General features: G+C 41.4%; 4 protein-coding genes across 6 annotated transcripts; 3 read left to right on the top strand and 1 right to left on the bottom strand.

Annotated features, from left to right (window-relative positions):
* Positions 1-164: 164 nt before the first annotated feature.
* Positions 165-6,835, top strand: pi4k2a (phosphatidylinositol 4-kinase type 2 alpha). Its single transcript, XM_018664814.2, has 9 exons — positions 165-667; positions 2,549-2,749; positions 2,864-2,995; positions 3,327-3,480; positions 4,212-4,273; positions 4,436-4,535; positions 5,041-5,174; positions 5,315-5,374; positions 5,609-6,835. The coding sequence occupies exons 1-9, from the start codon at positions 329-331 to the stop codon at positions 5,768-5,770; spliced, it is 1,344 nt and encodes a 447-aa protein (XP_018520330.1). The 5' UTR covers positions 165-328; the 3' UTR covers positions 5,771-6,835.
* A 467-nt stretch (positions 6,836-7,302) lies between these two features.
* avpi1 (arginine vasopressin induced 1) lies at positions 7,303-11,729 on the bottom strand. Its single transcript, XM_018664608.2, has 3 exons — positions 11,120-11,729; positions 9,937-10,399; positions 7,303-8,295 (listed from the first exon to the last, which is right to left on the bottom strand). Exons 2-3 carry the CDS (start codon positions 10,308-10,310, stop codon positions 8,094-8,096), a joined length of 576 nt encoding a protein of 191 aa, XP_018520124.2. The 5' UTR covers positions 10,311-10,399; positions 11,120-11,729; the 3' UTR covers positions 7,303-8,093.
* Positions 11,730-11,890: 161 nt separating this feature from the next.
* On the top strand, positions 11,891-17,333 carry si:ch211-284e13.5 (uncharacterized protein LOC793850 homolog). The gene is made up of 4 exons (XM_018664849.2): positions 11,891-12,126; positions 12,223-13,206; positions 13,646-13,978; positions 14,754-17,333. The coding sequence occupies exons 2-4, from the start codon at positions 12,636-12,638 to the stop codon at positions 15,335-15,337; spliced, it is 1,488 nt and encodes a 495-aa protein (XP_018520365.1). The 5' UTR covers positions 11,891-12,126; positions 12,223-12,635; the 3' UTR covers positions 15,338-17,333.
* Positions 17,334-18,382: 1,049 nt separating this feature from the next.
* zfyve27 (zinc finger, FYVE domain containing 27) lies at positions 18,383-27,359 on the top strand. Of its 3 annotated transcripts, XM_018664757.2 has the most exons (14): positions 18,383-18,717; positions 19,797-20,034; positions 20,167-20,237; positions 20,346-20,532; positions 21,310-21,405; positions 21,948-22,060; positions 22,152-22,270; positions 22,853-22,924; positions 23,739-23,759; positions 23,989-24,009; positions 25,141-25,282; positions 25,459-25,505; positions 25,629-25,710; positions 25,880-27,359. In XM_018664757.2, exons 2-14 carry the CDS (start codon positions 19,799-19,801, stop codon positions 25,948-25,950), a joined length of 1,278 nt encoding a protein of 425 aa, XP_018520273.1. In that variant the 5' UTR covers positions 18,383-18,717; positions 19,797-19,798; the 3' UTR covers positions 25,951-27,359. The 3 variants fall into 3 exon arrangements, with proteins under 3 accessions (XP_018520273.1, XP_050926732.1, XP_018520276.1); XM_051070775.1 differs by lacking the exon at positions 23,989-24,009; XM_018664760.2 differs by lacking the exons at positions 23,739-23,759; positions 23,989-24,009.
* The last annotated feature ends 171 nt before the right edge of the window (positions 27,360-27,530 follow it).

Genomic DNA, 27,530 nt, shown 5'->3' with positions numbered 1-27,530 from the left:
GGAGTTAATTGATTGGGTTAACTGTGCTCTCACGTGTCTTCCTGGGGCAGAATATTTGTGTCCAATCAGCGCTAGAGCTCAGGTTGTTGACGGCAGCATTTGAACGCTGATTGGTCAAAAATCAAAACACTCAATGGGTCCCTCCTCTTCCCGGAAGCTGACAGTCATCTGATTTTTCTTTTTTTTCTCCCGTGTTTCCTTGTTAGCCAGCGTCAGTACTAGCCAACAAAACAACCGTCCTACTTTCTTTCCTTCTTCTGTTTGGTCTTTTCTTCTCTCCCCCTCTTTCCTCAGGGGTTAAACTAACTCCTCGCCCACCTCCAAAGACATGGACGAGACGAGTCCGCTTGTCTCTCCGCTCCGGGACTCCGGTGATTTCAGCTACTGTCCCACAGAGCCCACCAGCCCGCGGGGCGCGTTTGGAGGCACGCCGGGCTCCGTGGTGCGCATCCCGGCTGGCAGTCCGGGACGCAGCCGGGAGAGACAGCCGCTGCTCGACCGTGACCGCGGGAGCTCGCCGCGGGAGCCGCACAGGAACGAGTTTCCGGAGGATCCCGAGTTCAGAGAGATCATCCGAAAGGCCGAGCGAGCCATAGAGGAGGGGATCTACCCGGAGAGGATCTACCAGGGATCCAGTGGGAGCTATTTTGTCAAAGACTCACAGGGGGTAAGGAGAGCAGCTGCTAACTCACGTCTACCGCTTACAGACAGTTAGCTACCCTACTCCTCATTGTCTGATGGCTTATCTGTTAAATCTCAAGTGTTGTGTGTGTTGCACTGTCTGCAAGACCGAAAGGATGCAAGAGTGTTTTGATCAAAGTGGAAGTCGCTTCCAGGAGAGGCCTCTTCCAACTAGCCTGTGATGACTTGGCAAATAGGCTATAAGGCATACAAACAAAACATGAACCTACATCTTCAAGTTTAAACAAATAAACTAACCACATTTTAGAATAAAATATAACTTTATTGTCCAGCATGTGTAAAACTGCCTGTTCATAAGTGCAGTTCATAAAACACATACACAGCACATAACAACAACACTGACAGTATGAATACTCCAAGTAATAGTAATCTGAGTTTGAATAAAAACAGTTTAAGAAAAAAATAAACCTCAAAGAACTGAGCAAACCATGGGCTTGGGTAAATGTACGCTTATAAACATTCTTTATTGCCAGTGTCATCCTGTAGCACCTCACAGTTTAGGGAATGTAGCCTTTTCTGGTGTAAACAGAACCCTCATCCTCACCCTGTGTTTCCAGCGAACCCCTTAACCATCGCCACCTTGTCTTGTGTATGCCAGAAGACTTTCAATCAGAGATACAGAGACAGCTTCTCAGATTTGCTGGCTTACACCAAAACTATTGAGTTGTTTAAATATGTTGCATATATTTCTTGAAAACAATACTAATTCACATTAGTATTTTTGTAACTTCTTGATCCATTTTCATAGCTCCCCCTAAAATGCCTTTATCATCAGTGTGACTGCGGCTCTGCTGGCAGGTGTCGATCATCTCAGATCTTTCTGTTGAGATAGGTAGTCTGTTAGTGAGTCAACCTCCATCTTTGACAAGCTGTCATGCTGGTGTCAACAGCAACAACACACAGTCACAGATGGCGTGCTCTGTCACATTAATTCAGGTAGTTTTCTTGGTTGTTTTCCTTGTTCATTGTCTGTATTGTATTTGTGGGCAAAGAGCAAAGTCTGAAGCATCTAATCAAACAAGATGCTGAGCACACACGTCTGATTAGTTGCTGCACTTGTAATCACTTTATTTTTGCAACTGCTTTACAACATTTCCAAATTGCTACACAGTCAACACAAATCAGTGGATCATTAGAAAGCATTTCTTTTCACTTGTCACGCTCTACAACATCTCCCAAGTCTTTCTAATCATGCCAGACGAATGACCGTAAACTTTGATCAGCACTATTGGTTTCAACCAGTAAAAGTCTTGAGCAACTTCCAGACACCCTCTTTCCACTGTGTCCCAATCTACAGTGTGTACTGTGTTCAATCCACATTAGAGAAAGAGGAAGTGCGGCCTTTGGACCTTGTGGCTGCAACCTCATGCATTTCACTTGTATTTTCAATTTGTTCAAGACAAGATAATTCAGGTCTGTGCCACTTTCTCCTCATTAAAAGCTTACAAAGCAGAAATGAGTATTCTAGGCTTATTGCGTGAGGTTTTTATCCAATGACCTGCTCCCCTTGCCCCCCCCCAACCTCTCCAGTTCCTTTAGTTAGTCACCAGTGTGCTTAGTAGTCATGTGCTAGCTCTCTGTGTGAGGATATAATTCTTTTCTATGACCAAGTTTCACGTTGTAATCGCTGTATGTGTGTCATACTCGACATAATGCAACATGTGATGTCTATTATACAACTTTTAAGCGGCATTGCACTCAAAGCTATCATTTGCGTGCCACACATTCATCCCCTGTAGGCTATAAGGAAAGTGTTTAGTTTCATTTTCTGCACAGTGGCTGCGGACAGAGTCACTTCATGTCAGTTACAGTGGATTTCAACTTTTCCAAACTTTCATTTCTGCAGAAGATCATTGGCGTATTCAAACCCAAAAACGAAGAGCCCTATGGCCAGCTGAACCCCAAGTGGACTAAGTGGCTCCAGAAACTGTGCTGTCCCTGCTGTTTTGGTCGTGACTGTTTGGTCCTGAACCAGGGTTACCTCTCGGAGGCCGGGGCCAGCCTGGTCGATCAGAAACTGGAGCTCAACATCGTTCCTAGGACCAAGGTAGACACACACACACACACACACACACACACACACACACACACACAACAGTGGTCACACACAGCATTACCAGAGCTCATTTCCCCTCTCCTAATGCATCTTCTTTCCTTTTAGGTGGTGTATCTGGCTAGTGAAACATTCAATTACAGTGCCATAGACAGGGTTAAGTCTCGAGGAAAAAGGCTAGCCCTGGAGAAGGTACCTAAAGTGGGGCAGCGCTTCCATAGGATTGGACTACCTCCAAAGGTAATCAGACAAACTGTTATTACACAAGTGATTTCTTTCTGTGATTCAGTGTATTATTCACCAAAATATGCGCAATTTGTCCAGTGAATGTAAAGGAAAAGTTCACCCTTTCAAGTCTTGAATTTAAAACTGTTAGATGTTACTAGTTGATGATGTTCAGTGAACTTTGTGTATTATATAGTATACTTTTTGAATAGTTTTATGGGGACTTTTATTTTACTTCAGTTCAAGCAGATTAATAACAGTGGCTTCACACTGTTCCAGTGTGATCCACTGTGCATACATGAATTATGTGTAACAGAAACACTACAGTCTGTTTCACTTCCACCAGGTTGGTTCCTTCCAGCTCTTTGTTGATGGATACAAGGATGCAGATTTCTGGTTGCGGAGGTTCGAAGCGGAGCCTTTGCCCGAAAACACCAACCGTCAACTCCAGCTGCAGTTCGAGCGGCTTGTAGTCCTCGATTACATCATCAGGAACACAGGCATGTGGTCACAATTGTCAGCAGTCATCATTTTGGGAAATGTTTTTAGCAAAGTAGAGCAAAGACAACTTTTTATTAGAATTTATAGTGTTATTCAGATCACTGGTTGAAAGTAAATAAGTACATTTACTTAAGTATGATTTTGGAATAGTGTTTCCATTTTCTGCTATTTCATATTTGTATTCCACTACATTTATCAGACAGCTATAGTTAGTAGTTTTTTAATGCTTTCCAACAAGAAAAAAGAAGGGATACCTTGATCCAAACTCACTGGGTAAAAACAATACAATATTAAAAGAAACCTGAAACCTCCAGTGCAGAGCGGACTTGTTAGTACAGAGAGCAAGAGTTTGCCTGAGCATAACTGCTAATGCTGTGTCAGCCACTTCCATTCGCAGGCCAACAAACAACATCAACAAGTAAAAGATATTAACTGCACTTACCACTTTGATACTAGTGATACTGCTAGTTGATGATTTTGGTGCACAACAGACTCCTCATATGAGTCTGGGTCTGACTGAGGCTCATACATGTATAGCTGAATCTTGCTACCCATCTTGATGTGCACTGGTCTTTCACTGGTCAACTTAGCGCAAGCAGTGGGGCATATTCATAGATCCAGAATTTCTCAATTAGGAAGTAAGTGTAGATGTGCCTCCAGTCCCTTTTCAAAGGTTTTCACAGGCTTTGTTGCTCTGGGTTGAATTTGAATCTATTATTTGGTGTTGCAGACAGGGGAAATGACAACTGGCTGCTGAAATATGACTGTCCCATGGACCCCGTTGGGAATAGGGTGAGGATGTACAGACCTGCACACTGTCAAAAAGCTGACATGCATTGTTGAACTGGTGATGCTGTGGCCGAATACTTGTTTTATGTTCTGCCTTCAGTATGTCTTTTTTAAATGAAGAAATAAAATTGAATTCCTGCTCATACCCTCACACCCTCTCTGCAGGACACAGACTGGGTGGTTGTTAAGGATCCTATCATTAAGCTGGCAGCCATAGACAACGGCCTTGCCTTCCCCCTCAAACACCCTGACTCCTGGAGAGCCTGTAAGCATTTACGCTGACATGTTTTTGCAAATCACTTCTCACCCCCAGCAGTTTGTAATTCATGCTTTTGAAGAAACAGCTTCTCTTTTTTTGCAAATGTTCAGCAGCAAGTAGGCACAAAACCACATGTAACAGAGGTCTGGATGTTGATAATGTGATGTAACGCTGAATACAGACTCACAAGAGTTATTGCTCACATCTACTGCATGCACATTAGCATGCTGTGTTCTGTTGGTGTGCAGGAATAACAGGAATAGGCTCTGAACTTTTTGATCACACCTCATATATTTATGTATTTTTCTATTTTCTTTATTTCTATATATGTGTATCAATTTTGTCACTCTTCTTTTCACCAAATTTTCATTTGTACTCAAGAGTCCTTGTCCTTAAAGATATTTTTCCAGAAAACATTGAGATAGATCAACTATTCTGTTGCTGTTGTATTAGCTTTCTAAGTCTTTGTACATAGCGTCATTAATTCACTGTTTCATTGTCTGATCACCAGATCCGTTCTACTGGGCGTGGCTTTCTCAGGCCAAAGTTCCGTTCTCCCAGGAAATCAGAGAGCTGGTCCTGCCTAAACTCTCTGACCCAAATTTCATCAAAGACCTGGAGGAGGACCTGTATGAGCTATTTAAGGTAAGGAAGGACTTGGATGAAGTATTCAGCAACATCTGACATTTAAATAAGGGAAATAGAAGATGAAGAGGAAGATGACTCAGGTTTGTGGCTGTAAATTTTATGTACAACATGCATGTGTTTTCTACTGTGTCTCACAGAAAGACCCTGGATTTGACAGGGGACAGTTTCATAGACAAGTAGCCGTAATGAGGGGACAGGTGAGTTTTCTTCTCTCTTTTCTAAAAACATCCATCTTGAAAACAAAATCTAAAACTGAATCTAAAGGGAGGAAGTCATACTCGTGGGGAAAAAAAAGTTTCTATCACTTCTTTTTCAGCTGTTTAGCCAAACCAACTGTTCCGTTTTGGATTACTGTCTTTGCTGCAAAGCATTAATTCACCACAAGTGTTTTTGTTTTGACATACTTTTTCTATCTCCCATTTGATACTAAGATTCTGAACCTGTGCCAAGCCCTGAAGGATGGTAAAACACCCCTGCAGTTGGTCCAGATGCCCCCAGTAATTGTCGAAACAGCCAGAGCACCTCAGAGAGCCAATAGTGAGTCCTACACACAGAGTTTCCAGAGCAGAAGACCCTTCTTCACCTGGTGGTAGGAACAGAGCAGCAAAGAGGAAGAGGAGGAACAGCAGGAAGCCAGGGCGGGGAAAGGAGTGAAATGTGCGGTTGGAAGAGAGGAAAGGGTCCAGGTTTTTGTCCTGAAAATGGAATATTATCATCACCCTTCCCTCCTCTTCTTATGGATATTCTGGTTACAGAGAGTGGGTGAATGGGTGGAGAGATGAGGCCAAAAGAGGAAGAATTTCACAACATATCTTCCCTGTTTGCCTCTGTGCCTTGTGTGGATGTTGGTGAAGAAATAACGCCTAAATTATGAAGATTTTGTTCCTTCCTGTGAGAGAGAAAGATTCAGTGAGATGTCAGACTTTTCTGTTGGACTCCTGGGTGCAAATAATGTTTGCTCACACACATGCACGCCAGTCAAAACCTCTCATACAGCTGTTTTTGGATGAGAGGTGTTGCATTCCATGTTTTTTTTTTTTTCTTCAAACCTGTCTGCCTTTTTAATATTCACCTGCATATTCCCTCCCATGCAGTTAAAAGCACTGGGCTGGTGAAAGCATCAAAGCCACTAGTGGAGATCAGCGATTTGTTTTTTTTAACAAATAAGAGGAGTATTCATTGTGGTTAAGTCTTAAGTCTAAAATTTAGGAACTGGGCCACTTGTGGGTGTCTTCACACCCATGCCACGTGAACTAGTTTCAAGTTCAAGGCCTACTCATTGCTCCTCCTAACTATTTAGATTAGGATCTGCAAGTCATCTGGGGTGATGTTGGAAGACAGAGGCACTTTTTGATTATAGAATCAAGCTCAGAGTAGTATGACCGGCTCGCCTAATTTGTCCCCTCACACTGATGAGTTAAATCATCGGTGAACAAGACAAAATTATCTTGTCTTTGGTGATTCCCAGTTCACAAGCTCCTGTTTTTGTCTGCCATTTTCATTTCTGTTAATCTTATGGCTCGTGGGGTGGACCTCAGTAAACTACAAAGTAACTTCCTGCTGTACTGAACTGACATGAAATGTATTGTGACAATGCACTGTATAATTTGTATGTAATATTTAATGATAGATTATAATTAAAACATATTCCAGTAATACAGATGACTTGTGTGTTTGTGAGTGAGAAAAGTTTACAGTCACATAGTCAAACTACACAAATATGAGTAATTCAGCCAGACTTAAAATGCTTATAAACTGCTTATAATTACAGCTGCAGAAATGTTGTTGTAGTCCAACAATAATGCTTACAGTCAATCTAATCATGTCCTTTAAGCTGCTATAGTCAATGGATCAAATGACTACATGTATGTGAAAAGAGCTGCTTGTAGTCGAATCCACAGAACTATCACCTGATTCTGCAGTTCCTTCTAGCTTGACAGGGCATTTCATCTTTCAGCTCATTGTTTTGGTTCACTCTTGCAGCTCTCATCAGTGCTGCAATAAGCTGTTTTCAGTAAAAACCTCTGATAAAGTCACTGCCTGCTTAGCACCAAATGGCAAATAGCTAGTGAAGAAGCAGAGTATTTAGCAGCTACAAAGCTACAATATTCCTCAGGAGTTTGTGGAGACCAAAAACAGAGCTAAAAGGGAGAACATCTGACTTACATCTTCAGGTGAACAGAAACATAACTAACTGAATGATAATGTTGCCCCACACCTAGTACATGAGTAAATAAACAGCTGTTGGCTAACAACTTGACCAACTCAATTGAAAAGTTTGTAATAATATTTATGTCTTGTGTTGTATTGTGTTTACCACTTGGTTTTGCTGTCCTCAACTGGTCAAAAAAAGATTAGTTAATGCGGGTTAATTGAGAATGATTGATAGCATCTTCATTTGGATGTTTCAGTATTAAGTAGAAAAAAAACATCTTAGGTTAGACATACTATTAAAGTGCTTTTAAACATTAACATTTCATGCAGCATTACGATATTCTGCACCTTTACCATGATAGTATACCATGAATTCTCTGGACGTTCAGTGCAAACAGTCCAGTTAACTCCTTTATCTGTTGTGCATTCAAAATGCATCATACTTTCAATGTACATAAGGAATTTCATCAGAGAGTTACACTCTGGCCCATTTCTGTTAAAACACAATTCGATTCTGTTGACTGACCTCATCTACGGCCAACATGCCTGTGTTCGAATGACCTATAATAATTGGTTGAATCCCCAAGCAGGTTTACCAGAGTTCACAGGTATGTCAATGTGCTGGGGTCTAACATACAGAGAACATGTTAGCAGAACGTGGTAAATGAAGAAATATATTGTGTCCTTTCATGCAGAATCATCATTTTATGATTTTACCGCATCTTGTACCGCACGTGTGTTATTCCAAACTCCAATCAGTTTTTAGTGGAGGATGCGGTGAAGGTAGCGTTCAGAGTCTCTGGCACCGTCTTGCTTTGCCACACCCAACCTCCATGAGGATGGTTTGATAGGATTTTGGTTCTCTGGGATGTCTTCCTCAGTGGGAATTAGGAATTCTCCTGGACTTGGCGATGGGTCAGCCTCTCCATCCTCAACAGTGTAGTCGGATAAAGGCTCCTCAATCCTGCAACACAAAGAAGAAACTCTGGTTTAGCTAAATTATTACAGGCCCACACATTATACTTAGAGCATATAAAACTATCTAACAATACTTTCCCCACATAAAAATGCTGTTGTCTCAACTTGTGTGTGTGTTCAGGTCAAAACCACCAGATGATTCCAAAAACATCACTGATGAAGATCATACGATATGACTGAAAGCTCCACAAATGCTACTAAAGAGACCCCGAGGTGAGATTATTTTATCAAATGCTGTTTCCACAGTCAAGATTGAACTTTGAAAGTCAGTCAGTGATGAGTGTCCTAAAGAAGCAACGAGTACTGCCTCTGATGATTATTCATGCCTCTATCTTCACTCTAGGATGGACAGACTTGAAAGATTTCTCTGTGAAAAGATGAACAGCTATTCAGCCACTGAAATAAAGATATGGTGTAGCATTCCTATCGATATCACTTTAGCCACTTACCACGTTAGACATAACTCCACTATGATGTTTATTCAAACTTGAACTTGCAGCATTATATTGAAGAAATAAAGTGATATTGAAACTAGACAACAAGAGACTGCAGCTATTCTGCACAGTGGTGCTTTGAGCTAGTTGCATTTTAATATGCTCACAATTACAGGCTGCTGTTTAGTAGGTATAATATTTACCATGTTCACCATGCTAACATTTGCTAATAAGCACTGAACACAAAGGACAGCTGAAACTCATGGGAATGTCATTAGTATTTTTTTTGATGATGGTATTAGATGAAAAGGTACACTAAGGGGTCACTAAAGTTCTTTCCAAAGAGGGTGAGAATCTAAACCAAATTTCATGGCAATCCATCTACTAGCTGTTGAGATATTTCGTACATATTCATACATGTCATCTTCATGGTGGCACTAAAGGAAAAATCAGGGGATCACCACAGTCATTAAGATTCCACCTCTGCTGACAATGAATGTATCTGTGAAACTTTATGGCAATCCATCCAATAGGGACCAAAGTGGTGAACCGTCTGATAGACCAACATTGCCACCTTTAGAGCCATGCTGATAGCATGGCTAAAAAATTGTTTCTGTATACGCCATTTTGTCATTACTACACTGCCCTGTAGACTCACGCCACCATTTTAACATTCTGTGGCACTTCATTACTCCTACCAGCAAATCTAATTTAGTCTCAGTGAGGAATGTTGAAAGCTGTGTGTGGTGTGTGTGTGTGTGGTGTGTGTGTGGTGTGTGTCTAATGGTATGCAGAGAGAGGAGGACACAGTCTTGTGAGGTCATGCTGAGTTTGTTAGGCACATGACAATTTACACACTGTATTTCATGATGCAGTTGGAGTCTGGATCCAAGTTAGACAAGGCCTTGAACATCAACAAGTTCAACTGATGGTAGTATTTTTCATTTCTAATAAGTAAGGAGAGAACAGAGAACTACTTGCATTAATAATAAGGTCTTAAGAGAACTTCTGTCATTTGTTTAAATTTTTTGTAAAGTTATTATTTTTTGGGGGGGGGGGGGCTTTTTCGACCTTTATTGGATAGGACAGTGGAGATGAGACACTTCTCTCATTTTTTTAAACTCATCGTCTACACATCACTTTTCACATCCTTTCTTTACTTTTTTCCCTGGCCATCTGACACTGTCACATACCTGTGATATCCTGGTGCCCTAAGCCACTTGTGGTCTCTGTGTCCTTCCACTCTGATACCTGCTTTATTCCTTGTGCGGACTCTGAGTCCCACCAAGGCCTGGACGAGTTCTGCCTCGTCCTCTCTCTCCTCCCCTTCCTCCTCCCTCCTCTCCTCTCCTCCCTCTGTATCTGCATCCATCCCTCGCCACGCCAGCTTCGCCCGATGTTCAGCGTCTCTTTCTCCTGCTGCTCTGAACAGCCTGTGCAATTGGTGCAGGTTAACCCCTGTATAGATATTGGAGCACCCAGACTTCCTGCTGTGTCGACTGGAAACTTTCCATTGCACAGGCAGACCATCCTCAGTGGAAGTGGATGCTGCTGGGGCCTCTGCCATGTTGTGTGGGTGGAAAGCCTCCAGGTGTTGAGATAAGGACAAGAGGATGATATCAAGGGAGAGGGCGAGAGGGCTGACAGGAAGGTAATCTGAAAAGAGAACCAAAAAGGTCAACAAAAAAAAAAAGGTCATGCCTTCAGCCCTCAGACACATTTCCATGGCTGCAGCCAAAAAAAAAAAAAGTTTTCTGCCACACTTGACTTTGTGACTAAGTCCTATCTCATTATTTATTGGTCTTAAGTGTGTAGGAAGGGGTGACACACACACACACACACACACACACACACACCACACACACACACACACACACACACACAGGGCTCCAACTAACAATGGATCAAGTAATCAACCTTAAGTTCTAAGCTAATGCTGGTGTGGCACATCCAAACCCGATGAAGCTAAAACAGAGTTTAGGCTTCCTGTATCAATAAATTCTACCACGCCTATCCTTCGACCAAACCCCTTGTCAGACGTTAACTGATGTGATTTCTGGGTAAACAGCAATCCCGCTGATGAACTACTAGTGGTTATTTCTTGGAAAACTGACCCTTTCCCAGGTTTTTCTGATAAGCAATAGAAACCAGATTGTTGCCCTCTGATGTTACATCAATCCTTATTCCTATACAAACAAGTGAGAGGGTTTTTTTTTAATGTCCTACTGGGAAAGAACACTGATTAAATTAATCCCATAATACTATACATATTGTTCACAGCTGTCTACTATAACTGCAAATAATGAGTTTAGTCCACACTATAGAGAAACCAGAGAAATGCGTTAAACACTGGCCATTATGAGCCTGGTTTCTTACCTTACCCTCTGTAGTTTGAATGAGACAAACTCCAACCATGCACTACAGACAAAGTCTTATTGATGTACGAGCATCCAGGACTACAACCTTCACACCCGCTAATACCGAGCCGACCCACTTCCGACCGGCGCGTCAGTCGCGCGTGGAGGGGAGGAACGTAATCAGAGAGTAATCCATCAATGACGTCAGTGCCGAAGTGCTTGCCCCACAACAAGAGCGTGCAAGTAAATAAAAAGAGAATGAACAGTCAGAATAAACAACCCTAGGGCTGGAGTACTCTTATGGTTTCAAGCTGTACAGGGTGACACGGACCAACTGTGGCCCCCATTTTGTAACTGCTGCAAAGTAACTCCCAACTCTGTCAAATGAATGTAGTTCTGTATAAAATGCAACATTTTGTTTTCTTAGAAGCATTAAGTGGATGTATTTACACTTGTTGGTTAAATTTTGTTTTGTGTTTATGTTACTGTAGTCATGCTACTGGCCTATACTTTTGTGCTTTTATTAAAACAAACAAACAAACGAACGAACAAAAAACTGAATTGCAGCTAAAGACAGCTGTTTTATAGACTTTCCCTGACTTCATAAACTCTGACATCATTCACATCACGTCAACAAAAAACTATAAAATGATCACCTCAAATAAATGCTGATGTGAAGTACACAAACACAGAACTTAACACGTGGACACTGAACTCATCAAAGCTACATTGTTTTTGTCCTATAAGGCCTGAAGGCAACCCTAATTAAATTGAGAGAATTAGCAGGTGTGTCATAGTACAGCTACCTTAAAGCGCGTGGAATCTCCCCGATCACTGCTGCAGCCATTTCTTTTGTCTCAGAGGCCGATAGTGATAGAAGGAGGTTTTCTTTCAAAGCCAGAAATGTGTGGATTTTTTGCTGGCCTTCTCAGGCCTCGACGAGCTTTTGCTCCGAGGGCCCTTATAATGATTCAACAAAAAGCAAATATCCATGACAAACCACCAAAACATAACGTTGGTGCGGTGGTAAGTTTTACAAATGTTTGGTTTTCTTTCACAGTTTTGTCAGTGGCTTATTTATAAATGATGGTAACTGAAGTTGTTAACATGGCTGCCCTGTAGGAGTCTGTATTCGTCATGACTGTGTTGATCCTGGCCGTTCTCGGACCATCTTGTTGGATACTTTCAAACTTGGACCATTACAAAAGTCGTGACTGATGGATGAGGCCCTGGAAACACTGGCTGTACTTAAACCCGTGGTGTTGTGCATGTCGTTTGAATCTTTTGAAATCTGTTTTGTTAACATAATAAACTTGAGTTTGTCAATTTAATTGAGTCAATTTCTCTTTAATTAACGGGTGCAGTTCGGCCCCTGCACCAGTAGATGGCAGAAGCAGTCGGCGGAAGTGAAACCTATCGCATTGCTTACATACACGCTCTATCACCTCAACGTATTCATAACGGAGAGTCTGTCAGTCGTAGGGAGTTATTAATCTCAAATTTCGTCATAGAGCAAATGTGTCTTTGAATGCATCATGAAGCCGCAGCTGACTGGGGCCAAGAAACGGCCGCCTGTGGCAAGACCAGCCGGGGTTGAGGCTGCCTTGTCTTTGCAAGAGGAGCTTGTTGCAGCGATACATGGAGCATTTGAAGTGGCTGTGCACATCGCAGTTAGAGAGGTGAAAAAACTGGTGGGTCAGACAACGGGCGATACCTATGAAAAGATGCGACGAGAGAACGAATCCCTCAAACAAAGGCTGCAGAGAGCTGAGGCTATGTTGGACTCTGCTCGCATGAGGAAAAGCGGTGGAAGCCCTCCTCCTTCACAACAACTCATCAAAGCCTCAAAGCACACGGATCAACCGTCTCACCCTAAATACAATCAAGTAAGCCCCAGTCTTCAAGTGGGCAATGCGCACAGTGGTAGAGGGATCAGAGGTGACGCGCCTCCTGCCAACAACAGCCGTGCACAGCAGCCTGCTGACCCCCAAAATGAACACGTGAGCAGAAATGAAGAGCAGAGATCCGGCGACTTTGAGAAGACCCAGCCTGTCAGTGATGCAGCTTCAGACCCAGAGGAAGAGAGAAATAATGGGTGCTCTAAAGGTATGTAGCGATGTTTTTGTTTATTTACCTGCCATCATACATTGCACGTCAGTATAATACATGTGGGATAAAGTAAGTATGCACAGAAACCACATGAAACGGCGGCTGAAATCTTCTGTGTTGCTGACTGTTTTCACACATTTTGTAGACACACGAGTGTGAAACTACTGCCACACTTGTTAATTTGCACTGCATGTGTTACTAACAGTCAGGAATGCCCAAGAGCAATTCTTTTAATGCCTCAGTTTTGAATACTGAAATGACTGTTCTCAAAAATGTGATCTAGTGTGTGTAATTCCAAAATGAATGATTACATTGATGCTTTAAATCATGCATGTATTTTATTCTGTTCTAGGACCTTACAAACATTGTAGAAATATCTAAAATGTTGAGTGTTACCTTGTTCAGTGTGTGTACCCTGTGATCCTTTTGTGTACAGACGTCACTGAAGAGATTTCCCGTGGATGTGTGGTGAAGGTAGAGAGTATTAACCAGCCACGTCAGGACTCCACAGCTCAAGACCACCACTTGGCACCACTTTCCAACACTGACAAGTCCACATTAGAGCAGGTCACAGTAAAGCAGGAGAAGCCAGAAGAGGAGGAGAGAGATGGTTCAGCTTGTTGTTTAGACTCAATCAAAGTGGAAGATTTTAGCCTGGAGTGTATGTCAGCGGTCCAGTCCAAAATGTTGGAGGAGTGGGAACCAGAAGTACCAGATACTCAGAGCCAAGACCCAAACACCCCGCTATCCTGCACCAGGCCGGCTCAGGGTAAGAAGGAGCAGAGGGAGTGCCTGAAACAACTACGTAATGTGTGTCTATAGCAGCAAATCAAAATGGGGTGAACAGATCACTGATATTTAGCATCTTTGAAGTATGGAGTGTTTCCCCAAGTCAGACTGAAAAATGTCTATTTGAAACAGCATTTAAACCACAGCACTGTGATGATAAAAAAACACAGATCTTTATTATGGTAAAACACTACAGCAACTCACTTAGCTTTAACATTAAGAATTATCCTTTACCTTAATAATACCTTCAACTACATGGGAAATGCAGATGTTTTTGAGATTGTTTGTTTTAGTTTGGTCTTCCACTTCAAATAATGGAGAACCTCTGGTGTGATGCTTATGGTGAATTAGATCAAATGCCCATTTGACTCAATTCAGGTGAAGGACTTCCTATTGAAAGTTCACTTCTGCAACATATTTGTAATCAGCTGCAATGTATCATATATTGTGTACATGTGCTGGTCAGACTGTATCATCTTGATGTATTCTCAACATTTTGAGTGCCATCAAATCATTTGAAAAACTTGCTTTAAATAAATACAGGCTGACTTATTTACTCCATATAAACATTTTCAGTGTTTATGCTTATGTCTGTTTTAAACCGGCATATTGATAAAGATGACATGTAGCCAAAAACGTTGGATACAAAAATTCAAACACTGCAGCTACATAATCTGTTTTTTAAATGGGCATTAAGGTGAAAAAGTTGTCTAATTTCTTCCAGGTTAACTCGCACATTTACTTTTTTCCTACAGCTCATCCCCCGAACTTGACTGCAGGCCTTCCATCACCCACAGACCTTCCATCCCTCTCCTCTGAGTTCCCCATCTTCCAGCTGGCGGAACCAGCTCCCATCCCAGAAGCCCCTCCACAGATTTATGGAGTCCACGTGCGGACCAGCCGCAGCCTTGGCCACACTGTCGGCAACCTCTACGCCTGCAAGTCCTGTGGTCAGACCTTCCACCTGCCCAGCTTGTTGCGGCGGCACTACGGCCAGTGCCAGCAGAAGCTCCAGCAGCGTTGTCAGCAGCCTGTAGCAGGAAGCAAGAGGAGACTTCAGCTTTACCCACCGGGCTGCAGCCCCTTCCGCTGCACAGAGTGCAACCGAGAGTTCAACCGCATGGAGAACCTCAAGACCCACCTTCGCATACACACGGGAGAGAGACCGTACACCTGCTCTGTGTGCTCAAAGTGTTTCCGTCATTCTGGTGCATTAACCAGGCACTTCCGTATCCACACTGGAGAGAAGCCTTACATCTGCGGACAGTGTGGGAAGTCATTCAGAAACTGCGGGGGGCTTAAATTCCACCAGCGTTCACACAGCAAGCAGCTACAGTAGTGGGAGTCAACAATATTAAGGTCTTCATTACCTATCTTTATGTGAGTTATAAACAGCTGATTTTATACTGCTTAAAATATTTTAATTTGTCCTTTTCTGTGTTTAAAAAAAACAATTCTTGCAAGCTTTTACAGATTGAGTCCCGAAGCTGTCTAAAATTCTCTGGACAGAGATGATGTATCCCTTTTTATGTGTGTCTGATAGCTTACAGGACCTTAAGAGTTGTGCTTTTTTATGCTATAAACAAGAAAGTAGAATTTTATAGTCTTTTGAATTATTGTTACACACATCCAAGGATGTATTATCAGCATTTCAGAGCTGGATCACACCTTCTAATAGGTGACTGTTCTATAACAGGGTCTCACCTGTCTGTACTGTCCTCACATCTTTCTGCTAGGTCTTCCTTTGAGATTGCAAATAGTGTTCACAAGAGCTCTCCCACAAACAGCAGGAGAACTGGCAAGTACATCATACTGAGGCGGTCTGTGTCAAACCAAAAACTGTTAAGTTATTGAAAAAAAAAAAGTTTTATTTCGGCGATAATGTTGTGTAAATCAGTTTCAACTTATTGGTAGAAGAGGACCAAGTAGAAAGACAAACTATCGATATTCTATTTGATAACTAATTCAGCTATTTAATTGGATTACTGTACATGTATATTCTGGCTCAGTAGTACTTATTGAGATGTGTGAAAGCTTTCAGTGTAATTCTAAATGCCACGTTTCGTTTCTTTTATGATTGTTATTGAAGAAAATCACTGGCTGAGCCAGTTGTTGTTGCCAATTGTTTGTGTGCTTCATTTATCCAAATATGCATCTTATTTTGATTACACTATATTGGAAAATAATGTAATCAACAGTAATAAACGTATGAAAATTGCTCAAACAGTGAACAAAGTATGTATGTTTTATTGTATTGTACCAATACTGTATATGACCATGGAAGCTTATCAGTTGAAGTCTAACTTTGATGTTTGATTTAGTTGGACGTGGAAAATGAAGTACATTTTCTCAAGTCACTGGCACCAGAAGACATTACCAGATCAGCCATAGCCTCGGCAGAATCCCAGTTCAGTGTCTCCTGAGTGTTCAGAGTCAGATAGCAGCCATGTTTACAACTCTTTACGGCTGATTTTTGAAAAGAATTGTCAAGTGCAGATTTCCACAGAATAAATGATGATCCCCCCTTTTACAAGGGATATCCAATTAAAAAACAATAGAAGAAAGATTGCTGGGAGACGTTCAGATTGCCAGTAGAGGGCAACAAAGACCATCTCATATCAAAGAAATTAAGCTTACGAAAAGCTCATTATGTCAAGTTAATGTTCAGGCATAGGATGTCTTTTTGCATTGATTACCAATATGTGACAACAGATCTGTGCAACGTACCGTATGTCCAACACCAAACCAGAAACCACATCACAGGAAATGTTTGCTCAAACTACGGTGCAGCTGTTGTTACCCTAAATATTTGCACTGGTATGTAAAAGTATAAGGCACATCATGTCTGTTGCTGCTGTACAATGGAGTATACTGTAAATGATGAGGTACTTATGAACTTGCTGCAGCTGCTTAAGTGTTTCATTAAGGCTTAATTGAATCATTCCAGTGTCCCAGTGGATAGTCACGTCCCATCACACCCTACCTGTCTGTTGACTCAGTAGTTTGATTGGACGTGTTAATAAGGAAATAGAGGCTGTGTGCATATGTGTGTGTGCCTTTTTAAATGGCTACATTTCCCACTGAGATGAAAACACTCTAACTCATCTCTGAACGTCAGACTGTGACACAGGTCATCAAACGCTCTGCAGTTGTGTCTGTGTGTCTTTTTACTGATGCTTTGTTCAGTTTCCATCATTATATTTCTTGATAGTATTTTTCATCTTTGTATTACATTTCATCTCTGTTCCCTCTTTCTCTTTGCTGCTTCCTGCCTGCATGCTCCAATGTGAAAACAAGGCTCTGCATTGTAAACTGCATATTAAATTTAAACTGCCAGTGACTAAATCAGCTTGAATGAATGTATTATTTCTGTGTGGGTGAATGTGGCTCTCCCTCAGTCACAGCGTTGGCTACCCTCTGCCCTGTTCAAGTTCTGTTAAGGAAGACAGAGAGATAATATCTCTCCAGCTGAGCTGTTCTTGAACCGCCTCACTGCTTTTAGTAACACATTATATTGAATTACTTTTTCAAATGGATATTAGACACAAAATTATTAAACATGTCTGAAAGTCAGGACTATGTCATTTTAGAAGTAGACTTAAAACTTATAGTAGCCTGTTGACTACAACATAAGCTTACTGATTGGTTTCTGGATAACCATTGTGATTTATTTATCAGCACAATCTATATTTATGTCCCCCGCACTGAAAGGCGTATACACAATAATTTTCTATGAGGATCCATTTGTGTCCACGTGCGCTGTAAGTCGACTAAATAAATGACAAAATATGTCTATTATTTAATTTCGAACTGTTGCATTTCCTGTCGTTTTACTGTGTTGTTGTATATGTTGACCAGATGTGTCGTCCACCGCAGCGAACGTTGATAGTTATTTTGGTTGTTTTCCTAACGTCCCCACAACCTATAGCTTTGCGCTCTAACGGTACTTTTTGTTCCAAAAAACAAACACCTCATGAATGTTGAGAAAACTTTCCAAAATGACCTTAAACGTTTTCTGTGGGGGGGTCGACATCTGGTCGACATGCACTACAGCACAGTGAAACAACAGAGGGACAACATGCATAACAAAGCAGTCAAATGACAGGGAGACAGAGGTCACGTTGAAATGACACAGGTAATTTTTTGTAAGGTGAGCAGCTGATACAGACTATCTGACTGTCTAAATACTTTTGTTACCACGGGAGCACAGTTCACAGTCGAAATGACACAGATAAATGTTTTGTCACATGCTCTGTCCACATAGACGTGGATACCATTTTGGCACAAATGGAACCTAATAAACATCAGTTTAACTCTGCTGCCAAAGATCACCCTGCTCTGTCATCGACTGTATCGGACATATGCCTCTTTTCTGCTCTCAATTATTCGGTCTGGATTAAACGCGGAAGCGGACGTTCTCGGAACAAGACGTAGCTAACAAAGCTAGCTGCGATAAGCTGCCGTCCGTAAACAAAATAACTGATTTACCCGACGGGGTTTCTCCGCGGACGAACCGACACTGTTGTAAACTGACTCGCTTTGAGAGGTTAGTGCTCATGTAGGAGGACAGACTGCTGTCATGTTGACCAGGCCGGTTGAATTTGGAGGCTCTTCCTTCCCTCGGACTGATGATGTCGGTGGGACTCGCTAGTTTCGCCTGAGCTCCTCTCAGCACCGCTGCTGCTTCACAAGCTGCTGTTGTTGGACTCTCGGCTCGGGGTGAGTTATCTCCCTCACACTCGGCAGCTGGTATTAGCTGGGCTGAAGTTACAGTAGTATATCTACAGTGTAATTTTGTCATCCTGCCAAGTTAACTTTCCTGTTTGGCAGCATCTCACAGGCCACAGCACTTAAGTTAAAGACGCTGATTTACTGAGATGTCACTCATTGTAGGTGCTTCTGTTCGTGGCTGTTCACGGTCACGATGAATAGTTTAAGTTCACAGCCTTGGGTTAGGATTACTTGTGTACTACATGAAGTACCAAGCTACCTTGAAAGGTGCAAAGTTGCATCTTGACCATAACATTGCAAAATGAATTCACCCTTGTAATGCCTAGCTAATTCAATGTGTATTCAGGGGTACCTTCACTTTATTTTAGTCTCACACACTCCTCTTGAGTGCAGTGTGCCAAAACACGCACAAAAAGAGCTGTATATCTACCGCCTCTGGTTGATAATTTTAAATGTGCTGCACATGTGAGCACACCCAGCATCACTGATGGGTGTGGTTTCCATGTCAAACAACAGAGATTGATAAACACACATTTTACTTGACTTACAGTCACTGAATCTAAATTAAAATTATATTGTACAGTCTCTGCATGAAGATTCCCCATCATACCTCTGGCCTCATATACTGCTTTCCCTCCCTATAAACACATTTCCGCACCCTAGTTGCTAAACAATAAGTGGCAGGCTTGCATAAATAGAGAACAGCCTGTGTTGTAACTATGTCTAACAGTGGTGTTATAGTGTACTGACACACTGTGGAGTACACTAATCATCACTGCAACAAGGTGAGGAGTTAAACCACTGGAAGTAAGATTTTCTGATGCTGTTAAATTGCTTTTTAGTGACTCAGTCAAAGGTTTCAGTCTCCCTGGCTGTTGCTTCACTTGAGTTGTGATAACAATTGCAGATGTGAGTGTGATCCAGAGGTCTGGCTCAAGGCTACAGTCTCCCCACTGTTCCTCATCTTCTGTACAGACAGTATCAATTTGTACTTGTACTTGTATCTTAGAATTTTTTTGCCTTTTACTGCTAATTCACCAAATGCCACTTCTCTTCACTCTACACAGGAATGACGATGCACAGTGCCGGAGTGTCCCAGGATGCTTCGCAGGGTACAGGGGAACGTGGGGAGCTGGTACACTCATTATCCAAAGAGACCTCTGGGTCTCCAGATGCCTCTGAGTTGGGGAGCCCTCGGTGTAATCCAAACTTTGACCTCCTCAACATGGTCGAGTCTTACAAGAGAATGGCTATGTATCTAGAACCAGTTGCAGATGCAGTGGAACTGAGCCGCTTCCTGCTTGGGTGTGTATATGTGTCTGTGGTCTATTTGAGCATCACATGATATAATTGCTTTCAGCCTTGAGTAGTAATGGCAAGAAGCCATATCTATATTGGAGTATTCAGTGTCATCTGCTTTCTTTTTTTATCTCTCAGATGGAAGATGCCCCTGTGCTCTCTGCTTGTCTGTATATTCCTTAATGTCTTTTTCTGCACAGTTAATGAAGGTAAGATGAAGCATTAGGCATAAATATTGATTCACCTTTTGTGTGGTGTTTTAAAAGACACTTGAATAATTTATTAATGTGCTGTTGTGTCTGCCTCTCTGGTGTCAGTGGGTTGGTTCTCAGTGGGTGTGGTGGCAGTGACAGTGCCTGCTGCCTTGGGTTACCTGCAGGACAGGTGTGGGGGCACAGCCTCAGAAGCTGAGCTCCAGAGGAGGCGCTATCACGCTGTGCACCGCAGAGACCTGCAGACAGTGCATCTCACCAAACAGGAGGCCATGCTGGAAGTAAAAGACCTGTAAGACACATGTTTCATAATGGAATATAATTATTTTCTATAAAACTAGTCTATAAAACATCAGAAAATATCAAAATATAAAATAACACTGTCAGTTACAGTTTCCTGAAGCCCACAGTGATGTACTACAGAATCTTGTCTGACACACAGTCCAAAGACAAAGATATTCAAATGATCAAATTTGAGAAGCTGGAATATGATGATGTTTGGTGCTTTTATTCAAAAAATTACGCATCTGAATCTAAACTGGTTTGGAAAAAAGTTGTTTGGATTAAACGCCACTCCATTTTTTGTTGTTGGCGTTCCTTGCCTCCATGTAGCACTTAATTTTGTAAACATTTATTCATCACAACTTCTCAAATGCGTAAAGCTGCTATTTTTATTTTAAGTATGTTTGCAGAGCCTTTTTACAAGAACGTTTTAAACCTGCGTTGCTTACATTAATTTTTGCTCTTCCTCATTTTCTTACATTTCATTGCTGTGTTGCTTCCTTTTATGGCACACTGTATGAACCCCTGACTTGTGGCTTGCGTGTGTGAGCTGAAGTAACAAACTCATCAAAACATTGCTGTACAGTTCCAATATTGCACACGCAGGATACCTTTAAAATTGTTTGTTTTCTAACTAACTAATAGTGAAAATATTATTTAGTTGTCCTTTTTGGGTCTAGTTTACAAACCGTAATCGTGACATTTGTACATGGTATTTGTTCATGAATGGGTTGAAATGTTTGTTCTTATATTGTTTGTGTTTGGGGGTGTTTCCCGTCTTCACCAGGTTGAAGCACCTGGATGACATGCTGTCCTCTGCCTGTCAGTCAGCAGACGCTATTTACAAAGTCCTTTACTGGGATAGTCATACCAGGTCATCAAGGTCTGCATCTGTGTACACACACACACACACACACACACACACACACACACACACACACAGAGGCACAGATGGTGTCACCTGTAGTCTTGAGTAATAAGTCATCACTATCATTAGTACTATTACACTTAAGGAGAACTTCACAACTGATGATGTTAGCACTAACTAATACTGGTAAGAAATATAAATGAAAAGTCAGCTAAATTTTGTTATTACTTTAAGCCAAATTAAGTCATATTTTGTATTAGCATAATCACATAAAGACATGTAGTGTTCTAGGTGTAGTTAAATACTGGAGGGAAATTTGATGTTGTAACCTAATGTTACCTCATTGGGCTGTGCTCTGTAGTGTGTTAACAGGAATCACAGTGGAATACTAAAGTTAGAAATCTCATGCAGACAGCTTGAAATACTGTCTTTTTTCAAAGCTAGATCAGTAGATACAAGTTTATAGTATTAAATGTAAATGTACTTGTAGTGAGAATGTAGTGGCTTGCAATCACTTGCATTCAGTGTGACCTGACATTTTTAATATCTCTCTCCAGGTTCTATGGAGGGGTGTTAATAGTGGTGTGTCTGCTCTATGTGGCGCCTGTGGGCTGGGTGCTCGCTGGGCTCAACAGTGCCATCTTCCTGTGGAACAGAGACTTCTGCAGAGGTATCCTGTTTTTAAGAAGCAAGCTTGAACACTAACTCACTAACTTCTGAAAGAGAGACTAAAGTAAATATTGTTTCTTCTGTGCCTCCAGTTTTATTGGACCTAAGAAAGTTTTTCTGCATGGGCCAGACCAAGACCTCTGAGGGGCTGTGTGAGGAACAGGAACAAGGCAACTTGCTGGACAGGACCCCTACACCAACTAGTCTGGAGGTAAGAGGAAGGAGCAAAGTAGAGAAAAGTGCATATAGCTTTAACTACTGACGGGGTCAGTTGTTGTGATTTACATTAAAGGCAACCACAGCTGTAAGCTTCTTATCCAGTTTATCTCATGCTCTCAGTGTATTTATCCAGTAATGTAACATAAATCCATGCATGGATTTTCTCCATCCATCCACAGAGCCACTTTTTTCTGTTGCAGTTTCATTTGCCAGTAAAGGCACAAGCGTGGGCTCAGTTTAATGTGAAGCTACCTGTGCAGAGGAATCAGCAAGGCAGCAGTGAACTCAAAACTGCACACATCAAAATTAATATAATTTTCTACAGTTTATAACATCCTCCTGCTTTCCTGAGCTCAGATGGATCAGTTATAACCTGACCACTGTCCAAGGTGCTAATCTTAGGACCATCAAGAATGTGGGATCTGTTTGTAGTATACTCTATAGCTCAGTCTCTACATATTGACAAGTCTCTCTCTCTCTCTCTCTCTCTCTCTCTCTCTCTCTCTCTCTCTCTCTGTCTGTCTGTCTGTCTGTCTATCTCTCTATCTGTGTGTGTGTATGTGTTTGATGACAGGACCTGTCTCCTGGCAGTGTGGAGGAGGCTGAGGAAGCAGAACCTGATGATGAATTTAAGGATGCCATTGAGGTGAATACCATTCTAAACTGATATGCTAATTTTTTGGTCTTCCTATGTCTCAGTTATTTCCCAAATCTTGCTGCCATTCCACATCAGATCTGACGTGGGAACGTAAGACATCTGGGCATCTGGTATTTCTTGTTGGATTGATGATAAAAGACAAATCAAGAGAAAATAAGCATGGTTGGTATGCATGTTACTGGTTTCTTGCAGAGAGATTGATAAGAAGATTGATATCACTGTTGATTCTGTGCAGTAAATATGAAGCTGAAGCCATCAGATAGTTAGTTTAGCTTAGCATGAAGACTGGAAATGGCTAACCTGGTTTTAATTAATGCATTGTATCACATGTTTAATCTGTGTAAAACAACATTTGTGGATTTCATTTGGGACTATTTCTTGGTTTCTTTGTTGTTCCATTAAACACGCAGGTTATAGGGTTTTAATTAGTGAGCTTTAAAGGTGTTGTTTGGTGAATTTGTGCTAAGCTAAGCTAAGGGTCTCCTGGCTCTGTCTTCATATTTTGCATACAGACGTGAGAGTGGTATCAATCTTTCCATTGAACTCTTCAGCAAGAAAGCAAATAAGAATGTTTGAACTATTCCTATCTGCTAAACAACTGTAGTATGAAGTTCCTGCTCTATTTGTCCAACCAAATTAACTTTAAGTAAAACAAAAGTAGCTGGAGGATTATGTGAACAATCTATGTCTACTCCCTATTTACAAATTTGATGTGTTATTGTTGGAGCTTACCATAACTGTGTGGGGGGGAAAAACCCTTATTCATACTTCCTGTTTTTTCTCTGCTGTCATCTGAAATCAGGAACATTCAATTTCCCTGCAGGTGAGTATCACCCCCCTCTGTTTAGAAGAGGCTATTACACTACCATCCAGAACTACTTGACACATGAACCACAACTTCATGTGTCGGAAGCTTGTGTGAGGTGACCTTGTGGTTTAGTTCTTGCTTTGCTCTTTGAAGCATGGGTTTGGGTTTGTTTCTTTAGAGTTGCACTGAATATCAGTGTTTGTGAATAACATTGTTCTCATGTGTTGTTCTGCATCCTGATAAGGAAACCCCTTTGGTCTTAGTGGTAAGTGGATCTCCCAGTGCCTCCCATCCATCCTCCTATGCGTTCATGTGTTCGTTCCCTTGGCATGATAGTGACAGTTGTGTGATAGTGACATGTAATACTATAATTAACAGACCCATAATTGTCATCTCTAATAATCCAATCATACAGGATCCTTCATTTCTAGTCTGCATGAGTGGCATTGTTCATGAGGCATATTGCACTCATAAAATCAGCTTTTCCTTCCTCAGTCCATTTTGACTGACTAATGGTTTTAAGTGTATGTTTTGATAGAAAATACTTGAACTGAATGAAGTGTTTTTTGCATAGAGGCATATTATTTGTTTAATCACAACATGTGATTCATCAGCGAGTTGGTGCACAATAGCTTGTTTATTTTAGAGTTTTTGATTGTAGTTGTTGCGACTTGAATATCTGCTGTTCAACACATAGCATGCAGAAACAGGGCATCCTGTTTCCCAAAAATCATCTCTGTTGAAGATGGATGGATTTCTCTAGCAAGAAGAATACTTTCCTCTTCTGCTTCTTCCTTGGCCTCTCACTCTCTGGCTGTCTTGTACCATTCTGTGAAGCTGAAATTGTGCCTTTCAGTGGGTCATATTGTACTGACCTGATTATCCAGCTCTTGGTCTCGAGGAAGTAAGGAAATAGACCATTTAACAAGTTTAATTTGGGGAATATCTAGGTGGGTATAGGGATGTCAACAACACTTTATAGGCTCAGCATTACAAGGATAAAATGACTCCTGTTGGTTGTGTTCTCAGTTGTGTGCAGGGTTTGCCATCTTTGTGTTTGGCAAGTAGGTCAAGTACAGTTGTATAAGCGTGCATGTATTTTCCTGTAAATGTATCTATTTTCCACCTGCGTCTGTTTCCTTAGTAGCCTTACTACTTTCCATCATCCTGCTTGATTTATTTGCCAAACATCCATTTGTCTAACTGGCTGAAATTATCACAATTAATTTCACCCAGTCTAGCCGTACTGCTGAGTTTGGCTCTGTTTCCTGGCCAGGTTTCCACACCCCCTAGAGACAAACTCCGATTACTGTAGCTCATACAGTATGTAACTACCTTTTTCTTTGTTCATCCCCCTCCTCCTCCTCCTCCCTCCCTCCCCCACTCTCCCCCTCAGGAGGATGACGATGGGCCTCTCGGAGCCCCGGAGTATGACACCATCTCTGAAAATGGTCTCTTGAGCCGCAACGAACCAATACGCAGCAAAGTGTCAAAACTGACAGAGAAACTGCGTAAACGCTACCCCACCACCAGCACAGGTCAGTCTGCTCTGACTCATCCACTGATTTCATTCCTCTTATTATACTTCAGGATGAAAGATGAGTCTTTCTGTTAGTCTCATATAGCTCTGAACAGATACATTTTATTTCTTATTTCATGATAGTTTTTTTTCATAATACTACTTCCCTCTTCCTTCCTTTCTCTGTCTCCAAAGGCAACTGTTCTAGTTGTAATGCCGTCTTCTCAGTGCTGAAGAAAAGGGTGAGACTGAAAACTTGTGACAAGAATCTGGGATATATTTAGGCATCACGTCATCATCATATTTAATTTTGTCTTACTTTTCTGTTGGCACGAGTTTCAGCACGATGTCTCTTCTTATTGCAGAGGAACTGCAGTAACTGTGGCAACAGCTTCTGTTCTCGATGCTGTTCTTTTAAGGTGCTGAGATCTTGCATGGGGGCAACAGGTAAGAAGAAAGAAATGAAAAATACTGGACTGTTTGATTCATTTATATACATTTTATTCATATACAGGATGATAAAATTTGCATGATAGCTGCATCATGTCACATCACATTATTACACCTCTGTTCTCAGAATGCTGATCTTACTCTATTATCATTGTTTCCTTTTCAGCTCCAGAGGCCCAGAGAGAGACCGTGTTTGTTTGTGCTGCCTGTAATTCTTCTCTCATCAAGTTACAGTGAGATGGCAAATCGGTTTTGTCTCTCAGTGGCCAGCGGGAGGTCATTAACTGTTCGCCCCCGAGCCCATCACCTAGTTACTGAAGCCCTCACACATGCCTTCATTTTCATGTTAAGGCACATAATATCTGTCAAGATACCTCCTGTGTTGAATTCCAAGACCCCCCGTCTTTTCCAGTTACATCCCTCCGTAGCTACTTGTGATGATTATGGGACTTCTGCTGTAATATGTTACATATTTCCTGTTTCAACTCTCAATGAAGAACTGGACCTTCTGAATCAATGAGACTTAATACAGAGCATAATTGCTCTAAAATCAAGGGACTGTGTTTTTCCCCTTTGCTGAGCAGAGGGAAGTAAAACGAATGAAGGGTGGAGGCCAGGATTGGGCTGGTGGTGTTGGGTAGTACAAATAATCATATTGGATATCAGTGGTTTTACTTTTATGTGCTTTGCCTCGCCACAAAGTCAAGTCCACTTGAATGTTCTTCAGCCCTGCATTGCGGTTTAACTGTACTGTAATGCTGAGAGGACTTTTCTGTACGAACAAGACCAAGCTGGCACTGGATAATTTTGACATATTTTTAGACTGGTGATGAGCATGATGTTGTGAGCTGGGCAGTGTACTCCCAACTAAACTGAATTTGGTTTGGATGAACAAAACAATGGATGTATGGGCAGAACAAGCTCTGCATTTGGTCTTGGTTGCTGAAGGATATGCAGGCTGACCATCTAAACTTTTTCACACCGACTCATTTATTGTCCTCCAGTACACTTTGACCTGTAACTGGTCAGTAATGTCATGTGATGAGTCCTGGGTTTGTCCAACTTTTCAAGGCCAGTGATTTTGGTTTACTTCATGGTTTACTAAATGCACTTGCTCCCACCGCAACACACACTACTCTACACTACTACCATAGTTTGCACCTTATTTACCGTAACTCAAGTCCAGAAGTGAACTGATAATTCTTCAACATCAGACTGAAAATGCACAGTCTTTTGACAAATCCCATCACATTTCTGGCAAACTGCTGGCGATGGTGTACTGGAGGGCTGTGAATGTCAAACTAGCTTTTTTGTAGTGTACCAACAGCCTAAAAAACTACATATCCCTGCAGCCCAAGCTTTTCCATAAACTGGATCAAAGTCAAACCAACTGGATTAAATTCATTTAAATGGGCTGAGAAACCAACTGAAACTGTCATCAGAGCCTCATACTCTTGCAAGCGGGACTTCAAAGAATTTATGTGGAGGCATTATAGCCCAAAAGGTGGATCTTGATGGCAAAGTTGTTTTAATCATGATTCAGACACAGATGATTGTAACTGTTTGCTTTGCTTTTATTGTAATCATATATAAACTGTTACTGTAAATTGTTCTATTATATCTAATATATTTAATTTAAAACTCCATGAAGTGCAAGTTATTTGACCTAATGATGAATTCTGTATATACTGCCCCTTATTTTATGGTTGAAATATGCCATTGTTGAAATAAACTCTGTGATAATTTGATAAGTTTAAAGTAACAAGTGAAAAGTATGTACTTTTCGAGACTTTTTGAGAAGTACAGAAGCAATGAAA

Source organism: Lates calcarifer, linkage group LG5 (assembly GCF_001640805.2).
Source record: "Lates calcarifer isolate ASB-BC8 linkage group LG5, TLL_Latcal_v3, whole genome shotgun sequence".
In the NCBI taxonomy this organism is placed as follows: Eukaryota; Metazoa; Chordata; class Actinopteri; family Centropomidae; genus Lates; species Lates calcarifer.
The sequence above is the reverse complement of the archived record's forward strand: the minus strand, read 5'-3'. Positions and strand labels throughout refer to the sequence as shown.

Bases quoted from the DNA above. Each gene is read 5' to 3' on its own strand.
- si:ch211-284e13.5 (XM_018664849.2), top strand. From the start codon at position 12,636: ATGAAGCCGCAGCTGACTGGGGCCAAGAAACGGCCGCCTGTGGCAAGA. The intron at 13,207-13,645 runs GTATGTAGCGAT...TTTTGTGTACAG, and splicing joins AAATAATGGGTGCTCTAAAG to ACGTCACTGAAGAGATTTCC. The intron at 13,979-14,753 runs GTAAGAAGGAGC...TTTTTCCTACAG, and splicing joins CTGCACCAGGCCGGCTCAGG to CTCATCCCCCGAACTTGACT.
- avpi1 (XM_018664608.2), bottom strand. From the start codon at position 10,310: ATGGCAGAGGCCCCAGCAGCATCCACTTCCACTGAGGATGGTCTGCCT. The intron at 8,296-9,936 runs GTATGTGACAGT...TTTGTGTTGCAG, and splicing joins AGGGCACCAGGATATCACAG to GATTGAGGAGCCTTTATCCG.
- zfyve27 (XM_018664757.2), top strand. From the start codon at position 19,799: ATGACGATGCACAGTGCCGGAGTGTCCCAGGATGCTTCGCAGGGTACA. The intron at 20,238-20,345 runs GTAAGATGAAGC...CTCTGGTGTCAG, and splicing joins TTTCTGCACAGTTAATGAAG to TGGGTTGGTTCTCAGTGGGT. The intron at 25,711-25,879 runs GTAAGAAGAAAG...TTTCCTTTTCAG, and splicing joins ATCTTGCATGGGGGCAACAG to CTCCAGAGGCCCAGAGAGAG.
- pi4k2a (XM_018664814.2), top strand. From the start codon at position 329: ATGGACGAGACGAGTCCGCTTGTCTCTCCGCTCCGGGACTCCGGTGAT. The intron at 2,750-2,863 runs GTAGACACACAC...CTTTCCTTTTAG, and splicing joins ACATCGTTCCTAGGACCAAG to GTGGTGTATCTGGCTAGTGA. The intron at 3,481-4,211 runs GCATGTGGTCAC...TTGGTGTTGCAG, and splicing joins TTACATCATCAGGAACACAG to ACAGGGGAAATGACAACTGG.